Genomic DNA, 12,493 nt, shown 5'->3' with positions numbered 1-12,493 from the left:
ATGGTCGTCCTTCGCACGTATAGATGTTCACGTCAAATTCAGATTGCATTGCGAACACTCGCAAACGGTAAGATAACAAATTAGTCGTTGCCTTACTGTCAACTTTGGAGTAAATATGTTGGACATAGTAAAATCCTTCCTAGGGATTCCATTAGATGTGTAACTTCCAAAAAGATGTTGATTTATTTAAGGCAAAGAAAGTGTCCAGAGAGAAAGTCTGTGGTGATCTCCAGGTTTATTTTTTCATCTTTTACCTCAAATAGTCACGGAGAGACTGAGAAGAAAAAAAGTTTCCAAAGAAAATGAAAAACAATTCTTGGGTGGGTTAAAAAAAAATTAAAAATCATATGTTAAAGTAATAATTGGGTACTGACAGATAAAGCGACATATTCACAAGCTTTAAATGAACCCCCGTCTTCAAAGAAAACAACACCCCCCCCCCCCACCCACCCCTCCTCCTCCCCTTGTTTGCAAAACTAACTCAAAAGAGATTCATGAAAAGGAGTTTTACCATTTGAACCTGAAGGATGTGTTAATAAAAAAAACCTTTTTTTTTGTGGGTGGGGGCATAGCTGTAATCCTTTTCCTATCAAATATCTTATTCAAGTATTAACAAAAGTGACATCAATCTCTCATAAAATAGGTTTATATATTAAATACATGATCAAGAATTCCTTTTATTCTTGCAATTTGGGATGAATCACACTTTGTTTCGACTCTGTGTTACATTAAAAGGCAATTGCCATGCTTTTCTTAAAAGCACTCGGTATTGGTCTGGGAGTAATAAACTGCACGATGAAAGCTCTACTAATGTGTAAGGTCAGGATTGTAACGAGTCCTATCATTATTTAATGGAATCGGTACAAGCCCGCATCCTGACTCGAGTTACTGTATTGTTTAAAAAAATGTTGAAGTCACTGACCTTTACAACACTATGTAGCGTAAACAGTTTTTGATATGTTATCAAAACAAATAACCCAATGAGGGTTATTAGAGCAGCAGTCTCGGGATTAAAAGCAACCAAATTCACAATTACACATCTTAACGTATCCTTGCAGCATGCCGTTACAGGTGTCTGCTACAAAACATGCTATTTTAAAGAACCGAAATGACCGACTGCCAGAAAAGCTTTTTCAAACCGTTTAAAATTTTGAAACTGCAATTTGCATACAGTGCTGTTTTTTTGTTGTTATTTTTTTTTATATACTACCACACCTAACTATATTCACAAGAACCTTTGCACTATTCAGTAGAAATAAAATACTGCAAATAAAGAGAAAGAAAAAAGGAAGGGAAGTGTCCAAAAGACTGCCCTCCTATTTTTACACGAGGTCTAACACTGCATTAATTGTTAACACCGTCGAAATTGTCCACGCTTCTGGTCGCCAATTCCCCGACTGCGGACATCACAAACCACGAACGAAGAAGCAAGGTAGGTGGGAGACTAAGAGTGTGGTTAGGTATATCCCCTGCTCCCGACAGTTGTTTGGTGTACACATATATCATTTACAAGTCCTGCACTGCTCGCGTCATCTCATGGTTTCGGTTTGTGCTGGCTGGGTGGTCGTCCGCTATTGTAACGATTCCTAGAAGCAGCTTGGTACTGATATTCATAAGCCAGGGCGTGAATTTTAAACCCGTAGAGCCTGGAGGGACGGAAATAAACAGACAGGATAGCTGAGGACGAGTTTAATTGATAAATAAGATAGTCTTATAGAAATAGAGAATCATTAGGTTCGGACTACGTGAGAGGAAAACAGCAATTTCTTAATTTTTACTACTGCTTCAAGTTTTGTAAGTACACAATCCAACCAGAAGGAAAGAAGAGACAAACTAGAAAATAAGACTTTTTGTACAGCGACCACCTATCACACTTCCCTAAATAACCTGAACGTAAACCTGAACATTCACAATTTTGTGTTTACTATTGCATGTAGCAGAAATTAACACATTCCTTGTCTCTTCCCATCTGAAATTATGGAATTACTTGTCAGTAATTTCCATCCCATTCCTTTGGCAGAATGTTTACCCTGTTTTTGAACTCAAAAAGAGACTTTAAATATTGAGCATTTTTGAAAGAAAGAAAAGATAACCTAGGTGACCTGTCAGTTTTAATGAAAATCTAAATTACCCTCAAAGAGTTGCCCTGCCCCTCCCAAATCATAAATTTGAACCCTGGTGGGTGGGGGGGAGTCACATGTGAATATCAAACAGCTCGATTTGAGTGATACTAAGGTTCGACTCAAATCAAAATACAACTGTAGAAGCAGTGATAAGCAGGCATGCCAGTGCTCAGTAGCAGCTAATCTTGCCCCGCCAACACGGCAAACTTAAAGTACACTGTACTGAAGTGAAGCATCTTTGCCATCGTACATCCTACTCACCTGGGTACAAACTGGTTTGGTGGACGTTTGGGACGGTATTCTGGATGCACCATAAAGAACATGTGGGGAAACCCGGTGCCAAAGTAAGCACCATCTGTGTGGTGGTGTCTGGATGACTTGGGGGTGTACACATCCTGACATTTAGGACAGTAAAGTTTAACCATAGCCTCGCCTGGGACATCAGATAATCCTGAAAATTGAAAAAATGCAAAATTTCTTCACGTTCTCAGAAACGAGAAAGATTTTCTATAGAGGGCTGACTGCGCTATTCGATGATCACACAATTTGCAAGCATTTCGATGCCATCCTAGCTATGCAAAAAGATGGGGGTTTCCAGGGCCACTAAAATACACTTGGGGAATTATGTTTACTAGGGTAAATAAGCAGGTATTAGCGATTTTAAGATGAAATTTCAAAATTCATCAAACTACACCACCATTACATATATTGCTTTCTTGTAATCTCAGTAGACCATGGAATCATCTTGATTGTACATTCAACTTTGGGGTTTTCCAATTATGGAAAAAACTTAATCAGATAATTTGGGTTTCCAGCACAACTGAGGTTTCCAGCACTGCATGATGGGAAATTTGTTATCCTTCTCTTTCTAGTCTGTAGTTTTCATCTATGGAAAAAAATTTACATACCTTTTACAAATATTATAACATTTTGTGCCTAGAAACCCAAGCAATGCTGGATACCCCCTCATTTACCCTACAGTGTTATTGCATGTCCGCAGATGACCTCAGCACAACAAGAGAATTAATAAGGTATGACATCTAAGGAAGTCCTCACACACGGTAATATTGACAATTTTCAACCAACGATTTTCTCCACAATCTACCCACCACAGACTGCCAAAGGTCATTGTTTGCAAAACACCATACAGCTTGTACAGCCTTGCTTCATGTGATGATTTCTGTAACAAGAACTGGCCATCGAAAAAAAAGGGGGAAAAAAAGGAAAAACTCACCTATAGGTAAAACCAACTGATTCTCACAATAGACTCTCGGACAATGTCCAAAATCCCCCTGTTGGTATTTTTCTAACTGTGAATGACAAAACAGAGATTTGAACAAATTATTACTGAAACTTGAAAGACGTGGGGGGAGGGGGGCGGAGGGGAGGGGAGGCAGGCATATGTGATAACAACAGACCGGCACTGGAAACATTCCATACCGTGGCTGGACAAGCTGACCAATCAAACATTGCGAACTAATGCACTCTCATCTTCAACAACAGTTGAACCATGCATGCATGTATTGATGATCATAGTGCCTGTAAAGTGAAGTATCCTCTTTAAGACGACTGACTACGAATTCGCACAAACACCTTGCGAGCGAGTCAATCTGCATAGAATCAACCACAGTTCTCAGTTGATTCTCTCATATTTGGCATTCACAGCTCTTGTTAGGAACCACTTTTTCCAAAATCACCACTCAAGAAATTTCAATTTTCTCAAAGTTTTTGTTACTTCAATTGTTTTTTCTGTTTTTATGAGGATGGGATATGGGTCGCTTAATTTACTGACTTCATTTCATACAATATTCACCTTGGAGACTTTTTCTTACTGCAAGAAGACTTTATCAATGTAAATATTCTTTTAAGAATGGAAAAGCAAGCAGACCTTTTTTTCTTTCATAAATGCACAAAACTAACCAGAACAATGGAGAAACGAACTAGAAATTAGACCAAGATGTTTTGCAAAGCGACCACCTATCCCCACTTTCCTAAAAACCTGGACATTCACTATTTTGTGTTGTCTATTGCATAAAGACAGAAATTTTACACATATCTTCACTCTTCACATAACTGTTCCCTCTGACATTTATGGAAACTTGTCAGCAAATTCCATCCCATTCCTTTGGCAGAATGTTTACCCTGTTTTTGAACTCAAATGACTCTTTAAAACATTGGGTTAAAAATGCCTTGGCACCCTTTTCTTTTCTTTTTTTTTAACTATGTCTTGAGCCGTTTTGGAAGCCAGAAAGATTCACCTAGGTGACCTCTCAGATTGAAGTTACCGTAAAAAACTGAACATTCACCATTATGTGTTGTCTATTGCAATGGGGGAAGGGCCACCAAATTTCTCTTTACAGACAGTATTTTACCCTCAAACTATCATTCCCTTCAAGTCAATGCTTATTTCTCTTCAAACAATACAAAAAACAGGAGCAGAGACGGATCATAACAGCTTTTAGGTTTGCTATTATAACGTAGACACAATGGAAATCGCTGAAAACCTCTTAATTTTAAGTAGTGTGTTTCGATGCTCTTTGTGCGTGAATATCACTATAAACAAAAGTGTCCAAACAATCAAATTTTCACTTTCAGAAAGGAAGCCATTACTTTCAAATTAATGTTCCCTCCATGAAATTCTCCACATGATTGCCTCAGCCCCTTGAAGAATTCTTATTGTGAACAAATAGTGATAACTTGGTGACACTGTAGACAAACCTCAGAAATCTGACACACAGTATTTTTTAGCATTGACAAATCACAGCCCCCGAAGAAAAAAAACAAACGTAAACATTGAGCGGTAGCTATGTTTCTTTAGCTATTCCGACTTTTCAAGATATTCACGATGAAAGCAGACTAAATAATCTCTGGAACCGTTCCATTGACGTTACATTGATGAGTACGTAGGTTCCTCAGGTGCAGACTGAGATGATAATTAGGGAAGGACTCACCATAAGAGCAATGCCTCTGTTTGTCATTATAAATCGAGCATGGATTAACCCGTACAACATCTCGGCTGCCTGCTCTATGAGATCGTTCTGGTTAGGGTTCTCCTCCATATCATCATCTGAGGATATCAAACATATCGGGGACAACATCAAAAGAACAACTTCTGAGTGACTTTTACTCTCTTTGACTTCAAATATTTATCCGAAACATGCTCAACGACAATACAGTATGCCAAACTGTTTAGTTTATCCGAGTCTTTTGCAAACTTATTGCAAAACCTTATGTAGAAATTCTCCAAAAGTTGCAAAATATAACATTTACTAATTAACAACAATTGTCCTTGCAACCTGTAGGTCGGATGGGCATATACTTTCCATCTAGTGTAGCTTTGTAATTTAATTGAATTTAATGAATTATCTATGATAAATATGAAGAACTCTGAAGCATTGTATTGTATTAGACATAATAACCTCTGAAAGAATGAAGTACCCTGAAGCAATGGTTTAGGAGCAATTAATCACTAAAAATAGCACATTTTTGAGTGAAAAATACAAAAATCAAATATTTTGACACTTTTAAGTTCACCTACTGTAACTCAACAAAACAATGTTTTTGTAGCCTAATTTTTTATTTTCCTGTTCTATGGGATACTGTAGACTCTATGCATCTGTAATAGAAAGGTAGTAGGATGTTTAATTGCTGAGAAATGAGACCTCAAAAGTCAAGAAAATGCCAAAATGCCATGGTGGCGACAAATTGCGGAATTTCAAAGTGTGATAAATCGGCCAATTGTGAAGCAATGCAACTGAAATTTTCAGAATATGCTCATTTCATGGTGTTCCAATCATACAGAAATTTTGGGAATTTTTGGAGAGGGTGCAGCAACAGCATTCAGTGATTTGACACGGAATGACCCTAAAGTAAAATTCATATCTTTGCAGGACATAATGCTATCAGGCTGATGTTGGCACGTTCACATGTAGGCCACCCAATCAACCTCACCCAACAGAAAATCTTTTGTAAGAAGCTGATCTCGATCGTAAAGCATTGGCTTCCAGCACAAATTTAATTTTTACCTGGTTCAAGGTCTAATATCATGTCCAATGCTTGTCTGTAGTGAGGTACTTGTTCATTCAATCCAGTCAAATTAAATTTATCCTGTATATAGTCTTCATCAACCTGCATAAAGAAAAAAAGAATAGAAAGAAGGAAAAATAAATTGCAGAAAAATAACTGAAGAAATCTCGAACATGAATAACTTTCAGAAATGGCAAACAAAGCAAACTTAAAGGGTGTGAAGACTCAAAAAGAAACGTCTTATGACCTAGTTTCGAATGAGGTGTAACAGAAGTGTAAGACACCACCATCGATCCCCGAAAATACGCACACACAGCTTGCTACCTTCGGTAATTAGACACTAGTGTACAGTCAGTACATACAGCTGCGGTCAATCCCCACAGCACAGTGAATAAACGATACAGCGATGTACATCTCAGGTCCAGCTAAAGATAACAAGGTATCACGTTTCATTACTATCTGCATTTTTTAGCGACAAGCAGAAAACTTCACTTGCAAGCAACGGAAAGTTAACTTTTTCAGAGCGCGGCACGCAGTTTGGGGCGAGTCTTCAATGCCTTTAAATCACATTAAACATTCTCAAAGATATGGAGTATACCTCCTCCTGGTATACGCCTCCCCAGGGCAAGAACAAATTATCCAAAACTGGGTGGGATTGGGGTCACCCAGCAAAAAAGTTTACATGCCATGGATTTACAAGATAAAACAAGAAAATTGAGAATCATATTGATTAAAATACTGTAAATGTTGGTTTGACTTTATCAGGCCTTACAGCCACACCTTGAGGTTGGTTTTTGGGGCGGTTTTTGTCAAGCAAATTAAATAAAGTATGAGAGAGACATGACACAGTTTTAATGCAAATCATGAAAATCCTCGAAACTGGTAACTGCAGTTAAAAAGCTTTTACAACTGATAACAAACTTTGGATTGAAATGAAAGAACTCCATGTTTCGGTATTGCATCTAGATTTAAAGAACAATACAGAATCAATGGCACTATGTTCATAATCATTAGTATTATACATAGTCTGCACGGGAAACCTGTTTTAGTTTTACTGAAACCGTTTTTGGCCGGTTTCTGCCAACCAAATTTCGGTACTATTTTATTTTAAGAAAACCCAAAAAACCGAGAAAAAAAAAACGAAAATTCATTTGTATATAAAGAAAAAAACAAGGATGCAGCTCCATTCATAATTTGTTCACTTTTGTTTCTCCTACTGTATTTAGGGTTCTTTTTGCAATATGAAAGTAAATTGCAAGAAGAAAGGTTTTCTGCTAGACGACATTGTCAGCTACGATCTGCACACGCCATACACCAGTGCGTTAGTCTGGATAGCTAGGCCTAACATAAGGCTATGCAGCCCTTATATGCATGCATCAGTTAGGGGACCTCTCAGTATTGAACTAACCGAGCCTCCTTTAATTTGGTACCTTGGAACACCTTGTCAGCCACTAGTGAATTTATTGAACCAATCATAGTGTAAAGCAATCTTTTACGATCTCCAATTGGTCATGATCAAGTTTACCCTCCGCCCAAGTCTCCGAAAATACCAGCCTACTCATGAAGGAGAGCACCTTTGCTCCCTAGCCCAAAAAATAAAAATTGGTTCATCGCGCATCAGTTTTTGCACACCTGTGAATCTGTAATCTGTTTTCACCCAGCTACACAGTAAACCTACCTCTCTCTGGAATAATAATAATTGGCTTAAAAGAATGGAGTGGGCGTAGAGCAATGGATCATATTTTCTCGGAAGGGGGTATTACAATAACATCTACGTTTCAGGAAGATTATCCATATTGCGCAACAGAAATTTTGTGTTAACAAACGAATGCTATTTTATCGTCATGAGCACATTAAACAGTAAACAACTGACCGAGCAAACCCTTCCTTAGTTAACGGAAATTCTTAGGTGATTGTAAGTACAAGCTTATACATACTGTAGGTCCAGCGATTTTCCGCGATAGCGGAAATTTGCGGAACCCATAAAAACGGAAAAGCACAAAATTTGATTTTGCCGCCAAATGCATCTTTTACAGGTATTTTTCATATGTGAATCAATTCACTTCAACAAAGGGCACGGAATAATTAACCGGTGAAAAAAATCAAAGTTAAAAACAGTTGATTCATCCAGCATGCAACAAATATATATGGTGCAACATTCACACACTTTGTGTATTCACATACTTTGCTATGTACACACAGCTTCAGATTCCTAGCGACGCAGTTAACTGTATGGAGATTTGGGTGCAAGGTCTGATTCAATCTGCATTAATTTCATGGAATTTAGTTACGGAAACTGTTCACAACAGATCTAACCCTATATCCCAATAATGAAATTGTGTATGACGATTATTTTTATCTCGTTGGTGTAAGATACAGTAGATATGACGTTATTCATATCACGCAAAATTATACTTTCGTTCGTTTGAATCTTGCGGCCGGATGAGTGACGCTCATATCGCGGAACTGGAGTTGTTGGTGACTAATGGAAGTCACAGCATAGATGTTTGTGTGTTGATCAGGCAGTATGGAATTTGCACAAAAAAATAGTTACTCACGAACATCAGTTTTTCACAAAAACAATTTCAAGTTGCATTTTCACAATTTATGTTTTTCGTGCCGTGGCAAAATTCAACTGGCCCGGAGGACTAGTAATTCAGTAATTTAACTATCCCCATGCAAAATCCACCGGCCTCGGGCCAGTGGGATAGCGTTACGTCAAGCCCTGATGAGTAATTACTTTTTAACCAGTCAAGCGATGTCAGCTAATGAAGTCCACATTAATCGAAAAACATCACTTATAGCTGCGTTTACTAACCAAAAGTGTCACCCTGACTACCTAAGAGATGGTCAGAATGAATGTCAGGAGAAAGAAAACAGTAAACATCAGATCCCTGTCAAACAGAGGATGATTTCTGTGTTCAAACTCTGTGTAACGGCTTTGAAAGTCTATGAAATCTGTTTCTCACGAACGACTTCAAAAGTGATATAGTTCTGTGCACAGACAGAGTATCACCCGTAGACAACTATGTGTCTGTGCAGCAATTGTGCCAATTTTGCATGTCATACCACATAAATATAACCATTTTCCCCTGAAAACCCATAAAAAATCAGCCCTGGAAAACAACAAGTTGCTCTTTACCTCACAGAAGAATTCATTGCCCCTGAGTCCGCAGAACCATGAGATCCACGAAACCTCCTCCGAGCTACTCATCCTGATATCTTAGGACCACAGATTACCGCTATGGAAAATTGTGCAGTGTGTATTGTATGTCTGACAGAAGAACAACAGGAGAATTTACATAATTAGAGACATATTATATGAAAAGAGACAGAGTTGGCAGAAACACTGATGATTAATTAATGCATAACAGAAGGTTCATCCCACATACTGTACACATGTGACTGTTTAGCATCATAAAAATCGCTGCCTTTCAGGTCATTTGTTACAGTATGAGTTAACCTATAAGTATTATATGGATCTAAGCTAAATTCAGTGACCAAATCGTCCAAACAAAGAATTAAAAGACTGACTTGACAGACGTTGACGGAACAAGACTTATTTTGGACCTTGAGGTTAACGGACGTCTTGTTTCCAATATTTCCATGACACTTAGTCTATTCGCACTTTATTTTCTACTTCCTTTCCATGATATGAAACATGTCAACATTCATAACAGGTATAGCATCAATTGCAATTTTCCTTATAGTACAATATTTCCAAAAGGTACACAATTTGCTAATTTAAATTTAATTTTTTGGTTTGCACTTTCACTATTTCCTTCACGTGTGCACAAATCATCTTTACGATCCTTTGAACAACTGACACTTCACATTTCTATTGCATTCTACAAAAAAATATATATAGCATGGTGGGCTCATAATTGACGCACTTAAGGTTTTGATCAACGATGTCTATCAAGGAAAAAAACAAATCACTCAACTGTATGTGTTTTTCATATGTGTAGTTCCTCAGAAATGTTATGATCTCAAAATATTTAAGGTTCTGTGCTTATGCACCGTACAAATGAGCAGAATTTGACCACAAAATGTCTGCCGCGTCAAGTTCTTTCATACCCCTAAATTGAGACATTCGTCAGTAAGCTAACTGAAGTGTAGGCCTTATTAAACATCCATTGACTTTAGATGCTGTTTTCTATGCTCTGAGCCTCTACGCTCAGACAGGTTAGGTCCCAGAGAGTGTTTGTATCATATTGAGGTAATGTTGGTTATTTTTAGAGTGTCAGATTTCCAAATGCCCAAAAAATGTTCAAAACTGGGGGGAGGGTGTTAAAAGCTTAAGAAATACCACAATTTGGTCAGCAAATAGCTGAAATGGATTCAAACTCATGAAATATGTAATTCTGCTTAACTGCAAAAAGTTTAGGTGGCCTGCTGTATCGTTGCTAGTAATAATTGAAGGTGCGTCAATTACGGGGGTGCGTCAATTATGATGCCTTGACTATATAAATCGATAGCTCTCATTTAAAGAAAGGGACATGCAATTTCAAAGCTTTTGCAGTCAATTGATGTGAGATTATCCATCAAATAAATGAAATTAAAAAGTACCATTGACATATTCAGCTGGAAACCTCCATTAATGGTGAATTGATGATCAGTCTGCTAAACTGACCTAGCTTAACCGTTCGGGATTGGAATATTTCTTTGCTCTTTACGGAATGAAAACCATTTTGTAAATGATACTCAAGCCACAACAATATTGTTTTCCTATATCTCTTTGCTGAACGTTGGGTAGTAACTGCACACGGTTTTGATAGGGGTCAATTATTTACACTAGCCTGATTAGTAATATACCTAGCCTATGTCTTATGCACTTCCAACGAGTTTTAAGCATGACCTACAGTAGCCTAACGTAAGACCTAACTTAGTCCCAGAATTATTGACACTGGGCGAAATGGACATGAGAATATTCGTATAAACCGAGAAGGTTTGGGTTTTTCGTTACTATTAATTTCCAACACATCCTTACATTTTGGAAGATACCATAAACTTTCGGTTGTTCGAAATCCAAGGTTGGGTAATGAATCTAACTTCTTTTTTGTCGCCTGGCCCATCGGCGCTGATTCTTTCTCGATCAGTCACAGTTCACACTCAATTCCGAACATATGAAGGCCAGGCCTGAAAACCTACAACGCCGTAAAAATTTAATATGAAAATAGAGGGCGGTTCAATAGAACCAGCCGCTAGACTATAAAGGAACTCTACCAGCCGCCAGAGCCGTATGTCTATATACGGCTCTGCTATAGCCGCGCAATACGTTACCGTAGGTTGCTGGCCCACTCACAGGGGCGTAGCGAGCGGGGGGGGGGGTGTGGGGGTGTCACACCCCCCCAATAATTTGGTCGCTGTCGGCAAATTTTGGGTCTGTCGGCAAAAGGAGAAAAGGTGAAGAGAGCGGAAGGGGAAGAAAGAAGGAAAGCTGAATAGAAAAAGGAGAACGGGAGCTTCTTCCGTGCCAAATTTGACTTAAAATATGCACCAGATTGCATCTAAGGACGTTCAAACTAATTTTTCCAAAGGGGAGGGGTAGACCCCCTACCCTTAGACCCCTCCCCCATTTCAGTCACCACTTCCAGATCCGTCGGCAAATCAAATTTGACTTAAAATATGCACCAGATTGCATCTAAGGACGTTTCAAAACTAAAAAATTGCCAAAGGGGAGGGGGACACCCCCTCCCATTAAACCCCGACCCCAATTCAGTCACCACTTCCAGATCCGTCGGCAAATCAAATTCTCCACCCCCCCCCCAACAAAAAAACCTTCGCTACGCCCCTGCCCGCTCAGCCGTAAAAATATTATCTTCTTTTACTAAAAGTAACCCTCAATTGCAATGAGAAAGTTTTAGAAAGGAAGCATTTCTTTCGTTCTTTACATTGGACACAATGATGTGGATATAGCTTTGCAAATAGACATCATCGTTTGACTTTACTTTCCTGAAAACACATTGGGAGGCTTGGGTAGCACACTCAAGTTTGGTTTACTTTTCGCTACTAGGCAATAATGGTAAAATCATGAAATTTCCGTAAGCGGGCCATAGCAGGTCCCTCGCCTAGACCTTTCGTTGTGATGTTATCAGTCTACGACAATGAAAACCGATGATATATTTTTAGGATCTCAGATGCTAGTTCAACTTTGACATTTATAGATTAAGTTGTTCTCTTCTTCTCCTTATCCAAATCACTACATATTTTTGGAGAGAATCCCATTATGTGCTTACTACAAAGTCGCTATAGACTCGGCAACTTTTAAATTGCTACTAACGATGTCAGTGCATGAGATACTATTCGTTACGGTACAATCAGGGATGTAACCAATAACGAAT

At 38.4% G+C, this 12,493-nt stretch overlaps 1 protein-coding gene across 1 annotated transcript; it reads right to left on the bottom strand.

Moving 5' to 3' along the window:
* Positions 1–218: 218 nt before the first annotated feature.
* LOC139964195 (casein kinase II subunit beta) lies at positions 219–11,298 on the bottom strand. Its single transcript, XM_071965599.1, has 7 exons — positions 11,140–11,298; positions 9,292–9,423; positions 6,149–6,251; positions 5,075–5,190; positions 3,358–3,433; positions 2,385–2,574; positions 219–1,646 (listed from the first exon to the last, which is right to left on the bottom strand). The coding sequence occupies exons 2-7, from the start codon at positions 9,361–9,363 to the stop codon at positions 1,535–1,537; spliced, it is 669 nt and encodes a 222-aa protein (XP_071821700.1). The 5' UTR covers positions 9,364–9,423; positions 11,140–11,298; the 3' UTR covers positions 219–1,534.
* Positions 11,299–12,493: the final 1,195 nt, after the last annotated feature.

Source organism: Apostichopus japonicus, chromosome 22, assembly GCF_037975245.1.
Source record: "Apostichopus japonicus isolate 1M-3 chromosome 22, ASM3797524v1, whole genome shotgun sequence".
In the NCBI taxonomy this organism is placed as follows: domain Eukaryota; kingdom Metazoa; phylum Echinodermata; class Holothuroidea; order Aspidochirotida; family Stichopodidae; genus Apostichopus; species Apostichopus japonicus.
This window is presented reverse-complemented; position numbering and strand designations above follow the sequence as displayed.